Source organism: Microcaecilia unicolor, chromosome 4, assembly GCF_901765095.1.
Source record: "Microcaecilia unicolor chromosome 4, aMicUni1.1, whole genome shotgun sequence".
In the NCBI taxonomy this organism is placed as follows: domain Eukaryota; kingdom Metazoa; phylum Chordata; class Amphibia; order Gymnophiona; family Siphonopidae; genus Microcaecilia; species Microcaecilia unicolor.
The window spans coordinates 276,662,569-276,680,293 of record NC_044034.1 but is presented as its reverse complement, the minus strand read 5'-3'; the positions used below and the strand labels follow the sequence as shown (position 1 = coordinate 276,680,293).

Genomic DNA, 17,725 nt, shown 5'->3' with positions numbered 1-17,725 from the left:
TTTTAGTCCATTCAAGCACCCTGCTGCCAGTCGCTGCTGCTTCTTTTCTGATCCTGTTTCTCTGTCCATCTGTTCAAGCACCCTACTGCTAGCTTGGAGCTTGCTGTAGGTTCCCAGCATTAGGGCAGCGTTCTTTCCTGCGCTATTTTCTGAACATGAAAGGGAGTATCTGATGACCCTCTTAAATATATCTTTGCATGCATTTAAATATCATTAATGCTGATTTTTGGCAGGCAGGTTGTGTCTGGCACTAGAACTCTCTGAGCATTGTGCACAGCTTAACGCCAGTGCTGTTCCATTGCTAATCACCTCTAGCACTGGCATTAGCTTCTAAGCTTCGGCCCATCAGTTACACTAGTATTCTGTAAAGGAAAGTAGGTGTCTACTTTCCTTTATACAACAGGCTCCTCCCAAGCACCCTCCAGGTACCTAGTTGTAGGCACCCTTCAAATGTGACCTATTGAAGTAGTGTTAAGTGCTCTGCATTATCTGCTGTGTTAACACTTTATGCATGACACCACGGTGCAGGGATCCTTAAATCCAGTCGTCGAGGTCCAAAACACCGCCTAGTTTTCAGGATTTCCACAAAGAATATATATGAGATCTATTTTCCTGCAATGGAAGCAGTGAATGCAGATGGATCTAATACATATTCATTGTGGAAATCCTGAAATCCAGGCTGGGTTGTGGTCCTCAAGGACTGGATTTAAGGAACCATGCCAAACTGCAGATTTAGTATAATGAACAGTCCCTGCCCAGTCCTTGTCCATTCTCCAATCTGTGCTGAGGAATTAGCATGGTCTAATTTATTTATTTATTGCATTTGTATCCCACATTTTCCCACCTCTTTGCAAGCTCAATGTGGCTTACAATACATCATGAAAGGTGGACATACATTAGAAATAAACATTTTGTGTTATAGAAGGATCTTGGGCAATATGATAAGGATAAAACAAGATAATAGTACAACAAGCAGAATATTATAAGACAGTTCTGAGTATATGTGAAGGAGTTGTGTATATTCACATTGGCTGGTCTTTGTGGTATGCCTTGTTAAAGAGATGGGTTTTCAGTAGTTTGCGAAAGTTCATTAGTTCGCAGATTGTTTTTAGGTTGCGTGGCAATGCGTTCCATAACTGTGTGCTCCCGTAGGTAAAGGTTTAGGAGGTAATTCTGAAAAGAAGGTGCCAACATTTAGAGGACAAGAATGCATGTAAATGACCAGAATGGCAGCAAATACATGCATACGTGTGCATATAGTAACATGGTAGATGACAGCAGGTAAAGACCTGCACGGTCCATCCAGTCTGCCAAATAGTCACATTCATTATGAATTCATTATTAAACCAACAATGAATGTGATATAAAGTATGCATACTGGATCCTGATCTTTCTTTGCCATTTCCAGAACACAGACTATAGAAGTGTGCCCTGCACTGTTCCTGCCTCCCAACTACTGGAGTTGCCATCTAAGCCCACTCCAGCCCATCCTGATTTTGTCTTATACAGGGCACAGACTGTAGAGGTCTGCCCAGCACTGGTCTTAGTTCCCCATAGATGGAGTTGCCATTGAAGTACATCAACATCCACAAGGTTATTTAAGTTTTCCTTTGATAGAACTCTGTTTCAATTTAGGGATCCTCTATATTTATTCCACGTCTTTTTGAATTTCACCACTGATTTTGTCTCCACCACCTCCACTAGCAGTGTGTTACGTGCATATTTACAGGCCAATGTTCCTGCTATGTTCTATTCTGTATCATGGCACCGAAATGCAATGGTGCATAGAGTTAAGGTGGTTATACACATGGGTGGAGTCTGGGCAAGGCACACAGTTACATATATAGATTGTAGAACCAATCTTTTACATGCCATATTTTTTTTAGCAATCTAGTCATAAGCATTCATACTAACTCTATGGCTAGTATAAGTGGTTGTTCCAAACAAGCTCTACTTTTCTCAGGCTCAATCAAGCGAATGCTACAGCCATCCAGAAGGACTTCCAGGCCATCCTACAGTCCTGCCAAGCGCCTCTTAAAGAGTACATTGTGCTCCTAGTTCTACAGGATCTCCATCTCTCCAATTGGCAGAAGACTTCCACTGCTTCCAAACGTCTAGCGTTTAAATATAAAGTCTAGAAGGCTCTAGGACATGACTCCCCACAACTACGATACCACTCCATGGTGACGGAATCAGCCATTAAAAAAGCCAAACCCAACAGGACTCAATTCAACATCCCCCCCTGGGAAAGAATCCTGCCTCGTCAACTCAGTGGGTCGCAAAGTCTACCAAGGAGCCATGTTGCCTCCAAGATTATTGCTTATCAGCTCCATTTCCAGCATTCTATCCTTCAACAGATGGAGGGGACATCCCTCAACTCTGTCACCCACCTGCATGTTGCCCTTCAAGAATCAATATACCACCTCATCAAAACTAATTATGATGCTTATGATGTTATCTCCAGGTTGGCAGCAGTTGGCATTGCCACCAGGAGCACAACATGGCTCAAAGCATCAGATCTCAGGAAAGACCTTCACGACTGCTTGGCCAATGCCCCCTGCATGGGGGATAGCCTATTCAGAGAAAAGTTTCCCAATTGAAGGAAGATTCCACCACCATTCTGGAGCTCTAGGCTCACGCACTGGACCAGACCCATCCTTTTCACAAGTTCTCCTCCGCCAGCTATCACCGCTCCTACCCTCAGCAGTTTTTACAACAGTACTACCCTTGCAAGCACTTCAGTCCATATCCCAGACCTACTAAGCCACGACTTCAGCATCAAGCATTTGCCGCCAAACAACATCCAAGGAACCATAAGCACCCTGCTTCCATGTAGCTGCTCTCCTTCAAACCCAATTACAGCTTTTGAAATGCTGCCCATCAGGAGAACATCAGTATTTTCTTTTCTGCTTGGAAAACCATTACCTCAGAGCAAAGGGTCCTACAGATTGTTTCCCAGGGATATCATCTCAACCTCACCCCTGGCATCCCAATCTTCTGTCCACCAATCTCCAATCTCCGGCTTTTCACACTATCTCTTCAGACACACCTTCAGGCCATCTACATCCCAGGCCATTCCAACTCCATTGCAGATTCCTTCAGTCACAAACTAGACCCTCATAAGTGGTCCCTTTGTCCACAAGTGGTCCATTGCCTCTTCTACTTCTGTAGCACTCCCCGCATGGATCTCTTTGCTTCGCAGGACAACAACAAGTGTGCCCATATCTGCTCCCTGCGTCTAGTACCTCAAGCCATAGCAAGAGATGCTTTCACCATCTCCACAGTTTCCACTCTGACCTGACCAGTCTCTCATTCACTACCTGGAAAGTGAATGGAGCTTTCTCGCCCACATCTCAGTGTCTCAATCTGTGAGGTCAGTGCTCCTTGCAGCCAGGCGGCCCTCTACAAGACAAACTTGCCAGTTTAAATGGACCCATTTCTCCCACTGGGCAGACTTTCAGCACCTCAGTCCTACCTCCTGTCCAGTGCATGCTCTTCTCACTTCCTCCTTTCCCACTCCGATTCTGTCCTTAAGACCACTTCCATATGCCTTCACTTATCTGTGATAGCTGCTTATCATGACCACGTTGACGGCACGTCAATTGCTGCACACCTACTCATCATGTGGTTCATCCAAGGCCTTCACATCCTCCAGCTTTCCCTCTGAGATCCACCACCACCACTTGGAACCTTAATGTGGTTTTGGCTCAGCTTATGGTCGGACCCTTTTAGCCTCTGGGCACCACCTCTATCCAGCACCTCACATGAAAAACAGCCTTCCTTACAAACATCACCTCCGCCCAGTCAGTGAACTTCAAGCTCTAGTTACCTATTACCCCTATACCCATTTTTTCACAACAGAGTAGAACTCCAGACACACCCTAAATTCCTCCCTAAAGTGATGTCAGATTTCTACATCAATCAGTCCATTATGTTGCCTTCCTTTTTTCCACCTCCTCATGTCTCCACTGTAGAGAAGACCCTTCAGTTCTTGGATTGTCGATGCACGCTACTTTTTAACCTCAGAGGCACATTTCCCTTTCGCCAATCCACACAAATTTTTGTGACTTATAGCCCTGCATGTCCTGACCTCCCAGCTTCTAAGCGAACCATCTCTACTTGGATCTCAGACTGCATTTCCTTTTGCTACCATCAGGCTGGCCGTACCCCACCTGCCAAGATTAGGGTTCACCAAATTCAAGGTAGCACCTTCTCATGCCACTTCTTTCCAGGACATTTGCAGAGCGGCAACCTGATCCTCAGTGCATACCTTCACCAAACATTCCAGCCTTGACCAAGACTTGACACAGAACGTGCAGTTTGGCCAGTCTGCCCTTCGACACCTCTTTTCTCCTTGACTCTGACAACCTGCACAGCATCCACTACCATTTCCAGTGACAGCTAGGGACTCACCGTCAAGTGTACCTGCATTTTTCCTGCTTGTCTCCAGACAACAGGGGAATGCAGCCACATTTACCCTACCTCTATCCCCTCGTTTCATTATCTCTACAGCTAGGGAACAAACTCCTGCATATTTCCAGTAAACCAAAGGCTTACTTTAGCTAGGAAAGAAAACCAACACTCAGGATCAGTCAGAGGACTTCACCCATCAAGTGTGGCTGCATTCTCCTGCTGTCTGTGGAGAACCCTTGTTATAGGTAAGCAACTTCACTGTCTCCTGACAGAACATCAGACTTTACAGCTGCTACCTGGGACATCTAGGTTTCAGAAAAGTGCTCCTATTGAGCAATACTCCAACTTCACTACAAGGAACAGATGAAGTCACCCCTTAATCCCCCAATATAAAATGTTCTTCCCCCTCAACCCCCATGACTTGGAAGCCAAACTGGCAAGGGATACTGGGATCTGTGACAGCTTCTGGAAAAATAAACATTTATGTTTCTAAAATGGCTAAAATAAATGTTTATGTTCTGGCACATAAACATTTATGTTACTATTCCACAACCTAAGCATTTATGTGCTGACATAAATGTTTTCTATGTTTATGTTTAATGGATGTTCATGTCACATGTAACCAGTGCATAAAATTACTCTATGTATTTCAGAGCAGGTTCTACATCGGGAGATCCTGTTCTAAAATACTAGTGCAGCTTTTCCCTAATTATGTGCCACGGCCCCTGATGTGCCACAGCGAACTCTCAGGGGTGCCGCTGCATGTCTTGACCTCCCTCCCGCTGCCCACAGTCCAGCATTGCTCCCTACTTTCCTCTCCCACAGGTCTGGAATCTGTCGCTTCCTGCTTCTTCCCCCTGCCACCAATGCAGTGTTTCCAGCTTACATTTTCAGTTCATCTGCGATTCACACAGGCACTGTGGGGACTTCCCTATGCTGCATCCGGCCCTCACAACAGGAAGATTTACATGCCAAGGAGGCTATAGTGAATGCAACTCTATTTCATGCCTATTCATTGTAGGTATCCTGAAAACCTAATGGGACTGGATGTGCCTCAAGGGCTGGGTTGAGAAGCACTGTTCTATACAATATTCTGCGTCTGACATGTTCTGCATTTTAGATCCATCCAGTACTCAGTCTTTGACAATTAAATAATAATAATAACTGATTAATGCCCTGTTACTGGTATAGAAAGTAAACAAAGAATACTTTGCTATATATGTTATCCTTTAACCTCTTGGGAACCTTCTTTTTTTTTCCAGTCTCCTAAATCAGCATTTATTAGTGCAGCAAAAAAAGCCAGATTGAAATCCAATCCTGTCAAAGTACGCTTCTCCGAGGAGGTCATTATCAATGGTCAGGTTTCGGTAAGTTCAAGCCTATTGGTATTCTTTGAAAGACAGTATATCATCTCAACCAGTCCAAACATATGCGCCTTAAAACATTTATTAGCATAATAATTGTGTCATCTTTAACTAATTTCTTTCCTGATAGTTTTTGAAAAGACAAAAACTATGAACCTTCCCTAACGTGCATTAAGTAGTTTACATGCAAGACAGCATGCACAAATCCACATGCTGCCTGTATGTTGTGTTATGGAGCAAGAATTAGGTGGGTTATGGGCAGAAAATGGGCATGAAGTACACATTGAGTATATTAGCATATGCTAATTAACCTGACTGCTGATAGTATAACTGCACATTGAGCTCAAACCCACTCAGCGATGGCACATCCTTCCTGCAACTGGCAGGGATCCCAAATCCCTGCCAGCTGAAGAGCTCCTGGAAGGTGTCCTGAGCTTTCTCAGGGATCCTTGCCAGCTCAGGTATTACCGGCCGATATTCAAATCTATTTAACCGGCTAGAAATGGCCGCCGACCAGTGAAATAGCTTGTTTGTGGCTAATCAAGAATATTCAGCAGGACTTAACTGGTTATCTCTGCTGAATTTTTGCAGTTAGTACCTACTGTGAAACCGGCTAACACGGGGGACTCATGCGGTTAGGCACCGATATTTAGTGCCTGATCGCATAAGATAGCCGATTAAATCGGGACACATAAATAATAGTCCTATCTTTGACCGGTTTAACATAAGTGGTCAGGTGCTGAATATTGTCTTAACTGGTTCCGTTTTAGCATCCAGAAATAAAACCAGTTTATTCAATGTCGGTGGCTGAATATGGCCTGACACAGAATATCCATGTTTAATGCCAGCGGCAGACAATAAACTCTCTGCCCACCACTGGCTGAATATGGGGCAGTTAGTATTTAAAGCTGAGCCAGGGTAGGGAGCACTGGGGCAGGAAGTGAATGGGGGTACAGAGCAGGGGGCTGTTGAGAGGACATTGTGCCCACCCATTTTAATGATAGGCCCAACCAAAATTGGAGGTCTGACTATGCCACTGGCACTTAGGAGGTAATTCTGTAACAGTGTACCTATATATAGGTGCCTAGAGGGCACCTGATATTCTATAAAGAAAAATAGGCACCTACTAGCGTAACCAGGTATAAATCATACAGTTGGTATAGATGTGTTCACCAAATTTTCCAGTGATGTGCATACAGCTTATAGTATTATTTGTGTAAATGTGCATCCTGCCCTTTCGCTGGGCGTGCAAGTTTATAGAATTATGAATTTTGGTTTGTTCTTGACAGGAAACTGTAAAAGACAATTCACTTCTTTTCATGCCAAATGTTCTGAAGGTCTACCTAGAAAATGGGCAAACCAAATCTTTCCGTTTCGACAGTGGCACTTCAATCAAGGTAAGCCTAATCTGTAAAAGCCCATGTTGAGCTGCATGATTCCAAGGAAATCATTAAAACATTCTACCAGGACTTCATGAAAAATCTTTTTGAACAATAATGATAGAACTTGTACTATCTTGTTCCTTCATGGCAGGCAGCATGCAGTAAGGGCTGAAGAAGTAATTAGGTTCTGTGGTGTATTTAATGCAGTAATAAAATAACCTTTCTATGGTGTCAGTGAGTCAAATAAGTGTGTGCATGTGGAACGAGAAGAAATGATCATTTCAGTGTGACTGCAACTTAATTAAAATCACATGGCACTCACTAAGACGCTTTGACATGATGCCAAGTGCCAACATGATTTGTCGGCAAAGTCAAAAGCTAAGAAGATTAAGATGTTGGTGGCTAATTGAATATCATCTCATTTGTCCTCTGGTGAAATTGGGATTGGACGCTGTTAAGGGTCACAGTAAGGGTAAGCTTTTCATGCAAATATAGTGTTCAATTTTCAATTCTATTACCCCATGTATAAAGATAATAATGCAGTGTATTTAGGTGACAGTGTTGCGTTGTACTCAAATGGGATAGGGTAGGGAGAAGTATAACTTAACCATTTATGTCTATAAAAGATTTTCTTTCTTAGAAAAACAATAATGGCTCATTATTTTTATATTCAAAAACATAATTTTGGACACATGAGACCAGACAAAGATGGTTCTGTGTTAGACTACATATTTTTCAGTTAAAAAAAAAGATAGCAAGTAAAATTTTGTTGCAAAAAATATTTTGCAAAGTAAACTTTGCACATAGCTTTACCATGTGCTAATAGTTAATGAGCTGCTTTACATGATTTTTCCATTGCAGCATCTCATTCCATTTTGGATCAGATTCAAACCAGTTTTTAGCCCAGCCATGTGTAGAAACTGCTCTATTGGCATTGCAGGATGAGGTGTTGAGGTATAGGGATACAGGAGGTACTACTGATCATGCTTCATCTGTCTTCAGCTTTTGATTTGGTAGGTACTGATATTTTGATTAAAGATTGTAATTTTTTAGGCATGAGACCTAAGGCATTTTTGAGAGCACGGTCAGTGGTATTAACAGTGAATAAGGTGAGGACAGAATCTTTTTTCTGTAAGATATGGAATCCTCCAAAGATAGTATGTTTCACCTCTGCTTTTTAATTTATATTTGAAACCTTTAGGTGAGGTGCAAAAGCAGACAGGCTTTAAAAGTTTCATCTATGCAGATGATAATCAGCTTTTGTTTTCACTGGACGGAGACAGGGCTCAAGCAGCTGGATAAGGGCAATGGCATAGCCATACACGGTGTGTACATTGCATATGCAGCCCCCATCAGCAGCACTTAGAGTGCAAGCACTCCTTTTTTTCTAAAGGCTTGCCACCCCGAAAACCTGCTTTTTCACCCCTCTGCCCCCCCCAACCAGAGTCAGCATACTCCGGCATCACCCCCTACCTTTCTCCTCCTCCCTCATCCCTCGGGTCCAGTTTCTCTTTCCTGCACCTCGAGTTTACAAACTTGTTGTGGGTGCCAGCAGCAATTAGATCAGGCTTTCCTCTGGCCAGCCCTGGGGTCCTTCACTCTGTTACAACTTCCTTGTGCCACACAAGCGGGATGCGGCAGAGCCTGTGCCAATGAGCACAACAAGTTTGTAAACTTGCAGAGGAGGGGAGAGAGACCATATTGGGAAGGAGGAAGAAGGTAGGGAAAGAGATTGGACCTGTGGGAGGGAAAAAGATGGGAAGGAGAAGGAAAGACAGGAAGGGAAGAGAGAGACATGCTACACATGAAGGGAAGGGGTGGGAAACATAGTGGGGAAAATGCTGCACATGAAGGAAGGAAAAGGTAGAGGGGGAGTGTTGCACAGGAAGGGAAGGGAAGAGAGATGGAAAACTAAAAGCTTTGAGGCAAAAAAATAGAAGAAAGCTGAATGTGAAAGATCAGTGTCAAACACAGGGCCGGTCTTAGGCAGAGGTGACCGAAGCGGCCACATAGGGCTCCACACCTAAGGGGGCCCCGCGCGGCGCACCTCAACTCTGCCTAGCTCGTGCCTCTGCTCCGACCTCCACTGCTGCTCGCCTCACCATCCCACTCCCGCTCCACTCCCGCCACCACCGGCGCGGCGCCCACCCCTGGCTTGGGCCCGCTGAGCCCGCCGTCAGCTCCCGAGTCCCCGGACCCCAGCGACTAACTTTGCAGTGATGCCAGCGAGCCAGCCCAGGCAGCGATGGCCCCCGACAGTGACGACAGACAGTTGCAGCGCAACGGCTCACCTCCAGGCTCCAGCTTCCCACTCAATGTCCCGCCTTCTGATGTATTTCCTGTTTCCGGACCGCGAGGGCGGGAGTCACTGAGCGGGAAAAGCTGGAGCCTGGTCCAAGTTGGTGAGGTGAGCCATCGTCGCTGCTGACGCCTACAACAAAATCAATTGGATTCCATTAAGGCAGGCAGGCAGCAAGCCAGGTATGATTGATAGCTTTTTTTTCTAGGAAGAACCTTTTTAAATTAAAATACTGTCTGTCTCTGTCTGTGGTGGTTTGAGAAATGTTTCAGCTGCCTGTATGTCCACCATTTTGTCAAAGGTTTTTTTGCCTGTGGGACCCACCCTTGCTTCCAGTGAGCCACAGTAGTCCCCTTCCTCTCCTTTCAGTCCCTGCCCACCTTTACCCATAGATATCCTTTTAATCATCTTTTACCTCCCTTCTTCAATGCACCTTAATTTTATTAATTCTTCCTTCTGAGCCTTACTCATCCTCCCCTAAGTGGTCCTATATGCTTCATCCTTCCCCAGAGTTCACTCCAAGTCTCACCTGTACTCCACACTACACCTCAGTCACCCTCCACCCTCCCAGTATCATTCATTCTCTCACTAGTGCTGCCACACATCCCCATCCATCTTCCTCCCTTAGTGCTCTCCCACTCCAGATCCTGTTATCCTTTCCCAATATTTATGTCCAAGCCTCTCATCTCCCCAGTAGCCTGTATTACAGTCTTAGTCATCCTTGCTGCAGTGCTCCCTTAACTTCATTCATCCTTCCGCTCTCACTCATCCTGCCTCCAAAGTGAATAGAAAAACTAAATGCTCAGACAACAAAGGTAGAAAAAACTATTTCATTCAGAATTTATTAATTGGAATATGTCAGCTTTTGGAAATGTGCATCTGTGATATTTTGCATGTAAGTTTCAATTTTTCTAGTATTGCTGCATGCTGAGTCTGACTTCTTGGGGTAACTTTCCAGTTCAGTATTTTGCCTTCATATCTGTTGTGTCATGTGTTTTTCATGTGTGATCAAGGTGCAGTATCCTGCTAGGGTGTAGTATTTGCAGCCCTATTTGTTTTGTTTTTTTTCACGAGGTAGTGTATTGGTGTTTTAGAGCCTGGTGTAATTATAGTTCTGCCTTTCAACGCATAAGGTTGTAGCTCGTCCTGTCCTTGGAATTAGTACTGTTATGGTTTGGTAAGGTTATGAGTGTGTTTTTGCACAAGTTTATGTATAGTGTTTTGCAGTGGAGAGATTGTGTGTCCGCACCTTTGACCCCTCTAAAAATTGAATAATCTTATCAATGGGGTGGAGCTGGGGTGGGGCGGGGCTAGGATGGGGCCCCAGCAAATTGGTCTGCACAGGGCCTCGAACTTGCTAAGACTGGCCCTGGTCAAACATAGACCTAGGACATGAAGTGAAGAAGAAAGGAGGAAAGAAAAGAAATAGCAAATGAACAGGAGGCCCTGGAAACAGAGTTAAAAGGGAAGCAGAACCAGAGACTGAGAGCAAGATGATTAGAAAAATAAAATCACCAGACAGTAAAGGTAGGAAAAATGATTTTATTTTCAGTTTAGTATTGAGAATTTACATCTGTCGATTTTGTTTTGTACTGTACAGGAGGACTTGCATTTCTTTCTATTTCTGTGGTGGTGTACAACATGCAGTATTTCTCTGCATGTTTTGTAGGCCCCTATTTTGTATAGGGTGAAAGTTATGTTCTGCATCTGCGACTGAGGTGAAGGATTCTGCTAGCATGTAGTGTCTGTGTAGGAATCTGTAACAGTCTATCTTGTTCCAGTTTCCTAGAAGCAGGTATATTGGTGCTGTAGGGCCAAGTATAAGATTTGTAGCACTGTCTTTTCATAGGTGGGTTAGGGCTATTATGGTTTGGTAAGTTTCCTGCATAGGTTTTGAGTGTCTTTTTGCAGGGTTTTGTGTTACTTTGCAAAGTGCTGCTTGAAAAAATCAGCAATTGCAGCTACGTTATATAAGCAAGTAAGTAAGCAATGCATTGATATTGGTATTTAACATAGGCATAAGTTTAGCACTGGTAGTTTGTTATGTATTCCTTACATCAGGACCCTGTAAAGTACATGAGAACAATAATAGTGTTCTGTGCGAAAGCCTAATGATTAGGAACAATGCAATAACCCCGACCTGGCTAAAAACACACACCCTGTTGTAAATCAGGAACTGCAGATAATCTGATGTTCATTTCTTGTGTTCATATCTGAATTCTGGTACTGAAATTCGTTAAAACTTTTAGGCTTAGCACATTTTAACACAGGACTTTTTTTAATGTGGCAGTAAAATCAGGCATTTTTTTATTTGCAGTTTGTCATTAGAATGGGAAAACTGCAAATAATTACTTGGCCAAATCAGACCTTATAAATAGCAGTCTTATCTATGGCTGCTATAAACTTAACCAGCCAATGCTGAATATTAACTTGGCTGGTTAAGTTTAATCCGGTCACAAAAAAAATGGATATTCAGTGCCGGTCACCAGAAATGACCTGGCATTGAATATCTAGGGTCAGTGCCAATCGTAGCACTTAACCGGCCTGCTTCCCACAGGGTGGTTACAAGCTGCTTAGTTACAGTAGTTGTGGGGTGCACGTGAGTGATCATCAGCTTCCACAATATTGAAGCATATTTGGACTTAACTTACACCTTTTAAGCAGGAACTCAAGGTGAGTTACATTCAGGTACACTAGGAGGCTTACAAGGGCTTACAAGGAATACTTGCATCTGGGGTAATGGAGCTTTAGTTGAGTTGCCCAAAATCAGAAGCAATGTTCCCTCTGAGTTCTGTGGGAGTCCTCCAACTGCCTTTCTTCCAGTGGGCAGTAGTGCTTCAATGTAGTATTTTCAATTGCTAGGGACAGGCAGGTTCTCTGGAGTTCTGCAGAGCTGGCCTGCTCTATGGTATTGAAAATGTGATACTGAAATACCACCCCCCACTGGCAGGGATATGCACGGAGGCAGGGCAGCCGAGAGACTAGGCCGGGCCCGGGGCAAGGCCGCACCGCCTCCGCCCCCGCCACTGCCGCTCCCTGTCACTCCCCCCACCACTGCAGTCCGCGGTCTCACCTGCCTGCCTCCACAGCTCCGGGCACCCTTCATTCAAAGCGGCAGTTGCAGATCGCGTCTCTTCAGGCCTTCCCTTCCTGTGTCCCGCCCTCGTCTGATATAGCTTCCGGTTTCCATGAGGGCAGGACACAGGGAGGGAAGAGAGGCGATTTGCGACTGCCGCTTTGAATGAAGGGGGCCCGGAGCCGTGGAGGCAGGCAGGTGAGACCGGGGACTGCAGCGCCAGCAACTTGACCCTGGCGCCGGGCCCCCTTGGGGGCCCGGGCCTGGAGAATTTTGCCCCCCCTTGCTCCCCCTCTCAGCGGCCCTGCATGGAGGACTCCTACACAACTTAGAAGGAATATCGATCACAAGTAACAGCAGAAGGATTTGAATGGGGCTTCCCCGTTTGCTAATCCAGTGCTCTAACCACTAGGCTAGTCCTCCACTCCATTAGCTTCCTCTGAATAGCAGAGCACAAATTAAGATTCTGGCAGTGACTTTTCAGATACTCCACATATCAGTTCTTTTGGACAATGATCCACATTTTGGCCAGTTCACAGCTAAAGTTTAGTATCTCTCTGGATACTGTTGGAACTGAGGTTCATTTCCTTTTCATTTGGAGAAACATAAGCATGCATGGCATTTTTGGTACAATTTATTGCAAAGTTTAATGGGAGACAAGATGGCTATTCTCTACTGCAGATACTACTACTATTGCTTAGCATTTCTATAGCACTACTAAATGCATGCAATGCTGTCCATGAACATGTAAGAGACAGTACCTGCTCCACAGAACTTACAATCTATGCAAGAAAGACAACCAGGACAAATAAGAGATTAGGAAGTTTTATTTATTTATGTTAAACTAAGTTTTTCATATATATATATACAGTATGTATATATATATATATATATATATCAATCCAACAAAGAACAAGCAAAACAAATTACAATTAGAAACATAATCACATATATAAAACCAACTAGCCCACGTCAAGAGAACTGATGAAACATATTATATACCACAATTAAACAGGAAACCAATTAGAATAACCCTAATATTATTAAATAATTCATGTCTCCAATTCATATTTCCCATTACACTTTAGAAACTGTTCCAACTGAATTAGATCTCAAAAAACATAATCTTTATTCTGAAAAGAAAGCAAACACTTGCATGGAAATGTAAGAAAAGGATTTTAATTTATTAAAGGAATGATTAAAACAATATAGGGAGTGAACAGATGAATAAGGGATTAAGGGGTACTTTTACTAAGGGCCCTTTTACTAAGATGTGTAGGCGCCTACGCACATACAACATGCCTCAAATCAAATTAGAACTACCGCCGGGCTACCGCGTGCCCCTGGCAGTAATTCTAATTTCTACGTACGGAAGAAGATAATTTCTATTTTCTACCATGTGGTGCTAACCAGGTGGTAATCAGCATTGTACACGTGCTGATGATTACCGCCCAGTTAACGCGTGAGACCTTACTGCTAAGTCAATGGGTGGTGGTAAGGTCTCAGGCCCAAAATGGATTCGCAATGGTTTTTATTTTGCCGCACGTCCATTTTTGGCAAAAAAAAGGCCTTTTTTGCAGGAGTGCTGAAAAATGGCCTGCATTGGTGTAGAGACATGTGTATTGGATGCAAGTAGGTCCATTTTTCAGCACACCTTAGTAAAAGGACCCCTCAGTGTGTGCTAAATACTAAGAAGCTCATAGCAATAAAATGGGCTTCTTAGCATTTATGCTAAATCTATTAGAGCACCTAAGTAAAAGGAGCCAGCAGCCTCAAAAAGATGAGCTTTTAGCCTGGATTTAAATAGAGCCAGAAATGGAGCAAGAAGTCTAATCCTGTCCTAGTAGGGCATGGGTCCATGTTTTCCCAGCAAAGCAGTAAATTATAACCGAAGTGCTCTTTTTATTTATCATCCATTCATGCATAAGCACATATAAGCAAAGTGGCACTTACAGCCTGTCAGTCATCCACATATAATAATATACAACCAATTAGGAATAAGTGTTGTTAGTCATGAGTAATATATAGTGATGGGCTGCAGGAAGTTCCAAGAGGCCCTCGAGAGCCCTTTGTTCAATTATTTTATCAAAGCAATGGGCCTGATCTTCAAAGTGAGTTATACATTCACCGGGAAGTGGCAAACACATGTAAATGGTTTAGCACTCCAATTTGGTGTTACATGGATAAAATTAGGTCATTTAACCTGCTGAACAGCTCAATTTTAGGCATAACAAAAGGGGCTGGCATTGAGGTGGAGCCAAGGCGGCACCACACTTTATTTATTTATTTATTTATTTATTAAAAGACTTTGATTCCACACTATTATAAGGAGTAGAGGAGTGGTCTAGTGATTAGAGCAGCTCTCTTGACATCAAGAGGTGCCCAGTTTAAATCCCATTGTTGTTCCGTGTAATCTTGGACAAGTCAGTTAACCCTCTACTGCCTCAGGTACAAACTTAGGGCCCCTTTTACCAAGCTCCGGCAAAAGGGGGCCGCGCTGGCATCAGTGTATGTTTTTCACGTGTGCCAAGGCCCACTTTACCACAGCAGGTAAAAGGGAAGTCTCTCTTTCCTGCATGAAATGGCCATGCGGCAAGTAAAGCACTTGCCGTGCGGCCATTTAAGGGGGGAGCCCTTACCGCCAACCATTGAAATGGTGGTAAGGGCTCCCTCGCTAACCCAGTGGTAACTGGGCAGCGCGTGGCACTGCCCGATTACCACCGGGTACACTCCGGCGCTACAAAAATAAATATACTTTTGTAGCGCCAGATATGACTGCTTGTTAGGGGTGGGAAGTACCGCCGGGCTGCTGTGGCAGCCCAGTGGTACTTCCTGTTTAGCGAGTGGTAAGCATTGGGCTTACCGCCACTTAGTAAAATGGGCCCTTAGATTGTGAGTCCTCCTGGGACAAGGAAATACCCAGTGTACCTGAATATACCTCACTTTGTGTGAGCAAAATCCAAATAAATAAGTGTTCTTGGCAGATTACAATTCTTCACATACATAATGCAATTAAAACAAATAGCAATATAAAAACCTCTCAGGCATCAGAGTTCCCTATTACAATCATAAATTCACACGTTGACCCTTCATAATCAACTCCATGAAAAAAAGCCATAAAACCTCTATAATTGCATCAAGAAAAATTTTTCATCACACCCCTTCATATGCTTCTAAGAACAAAAAAGTTTTCAACTCACTCTTGAATTCCCCCCAAACCCTGAATCCCTCTTAATCTCATGGGCAGTGCATTCCACAATTGAGGTCCCACAATATAAAAAATTGAACTTCGATACTTGCCCGATTTAATTACAAGATGTGACAGGACTTCTAATAAAAATGTATTGTTGACCTTAATGATCGTAAACGTTGGTAAATATAAAGCTTAGCTGCAAGCACCCTAGAGGTCTGCCCAACTAGTACTTTAAAAATTGTACAGAGGATCTTAAACTATATTCTGTACTCAACATGAAACCAATAGAGCCTCTTCAAAATAGGGGTTTGTGTTCACTTGAGCGACTGGAAAGCTTGGACTCCTCATAAAATACAGAAAGCAGGTAGTGAAAAGGTCAAAAGGAAAACTTTATTTCTGTACAAAAGGAAAATAAACAGGTTTGTTTCTTCACAGGTTCTGCACCCTCAATAAAGCATACTACCCACATGCTATAAAATAGAAAATACATTTTAGTGCTGGGGGCATGTTTGAGGGGCAGAGAATAGGCGTGCCTAGTGCTAATTGGTTAGCACAGCTGCATCACCGCATGCTAACAGATTAGCATGTGGTTAGTGCGGGAGCCCTTACTGCCTAGTAACCTCTAGAAGTTTCAGTGAGGAGACAAGGTGAATCTAAGAACCATCAATAAGCAAGGAATGGGGAAAATGTATAACCTGGTTTCTGGAAAATGCCATTGCCTTTGTTTTTCCTGCATTGTTATTTTATTTTTACTACATTACCATTCAGAGATAACATCTCTTCGAGCCATTGGGCAGCAGTGAAGGACCAGAAATAGCGAAGGTAACCGGAGCAAAACTGTAACCACATAACAAAGAAGAATTATTCTAATCTTTCACTGGAATATTTCCTCTTAGAGCATTTTGCATAGCTCTCCTAAGTGAAGAGAAATAGTCAGTAGAGAATGACACAGGGACAAAGTTTGTCCCCGTCCCTGCCCTGCGGGTTCTGTCTCCGTCCCCACCCCGTCCCCGCAAGTTCTGACTCCGTCCCCACCCCATCCCTGCAGGCCCTGTCTCCATCCCCGCCCCATCCCCACAGGTTCTGTCCCCATCCCCACCCTGTCCCCATGGGCTCTGTCCTCATCTACAGAAGCCTTGAACACTTATGATTTTATATTTAAATCTTTTTATTAAAGTATAAAAATGTAACAATATGCTGTGCAACGATTGTGTATAAATTACAAATAGAAAACAATAATAACAATAAGCAGCTATAATAACCCTCCTTCCCACCACCACCCTCTACCCTTTCAACTAGAAAATGACATGGGGACAAAGTTTGTCCCCGTCCCTGTGGGTTCTGTCCCCATCCCTGCCCCTTCCCCATGAGATCTGTACCTATCCCCACCCCTTCCCCGTGGGATCTGTCCCTGCCCCATTCCCCTCAATGCTAGTTCATAGGAATAGCAATGGATCCAGCACCCACCTCCTCATCGGCACACCCGATTACCATATCTCAAAAATACTTTAGCCTAATTTTCCTAATTTTAATTTTTTCAATTAATAGGCACTCTTTGCGAGGGTTTGTCCTATAAAAATTATAGCGAAGCTGGCGCTGATGACGGCTGAGGAGACAGCCTATGTATGGGCGAAACATGCATGTCGGAAGTGTTCAACCCCCAGTCTGACACACGTAAAAGATAAGTGCCTATAAATTAGGAAAATTAGGTTTAAAGTATTTTTGAGATATGGTAATCGGGTGTGCCGATGAGGAGCCTATGCACTAGCAATGAGCACCGCTGAGGTCACCATTAAAATCGATTAAGGGTATAAGAGATTAAGAGCTTTGATATATGTAAATTGAATAATCAAGAACCTGTTCTAGTCAGACAGATTCTCTAATAGCCAGCAGGTGAAGAGAGTTGGTTACCGTGCAGTTTAACTCCAGCCTGTTTCTATTAACTGGTCTAAAACATCAGTGCCACTTGTCAGTACACATCAAAGAAATACTGGCTTC

The 17,725-nt window shown here is 43.7% G+C and overlaps 1 protein-coding gene across 3 annotated transcripts in view; it reads left to right on the top strand.

Annotated features, from left to right (window-relative positions):
* Positions 1-17,725, top strand: part of FRMPD4 (FERM and PDZ domain containing 4) — a 474,706-nt gene that overhangs the window by 390,555 nt on the left and 66,426 nt on the right. For all 3 annotated transcript variants that reach the window (XM_030201595.1, XM_030201596.1, XM_030201597.1), the window contains 2 exons: positions 5,676-5,780; positions 7,067-7,174. In XM_030201595.1, coding sequence (XP_030057455.1) covers positions 5,676-5,780; positions 7,067-7,174 — 213 coding nt within the window. The remainder of the gene's footprint in view (positions 1-5,675; positions 5,781-7,066; positions 7,175-17,725) is intronic.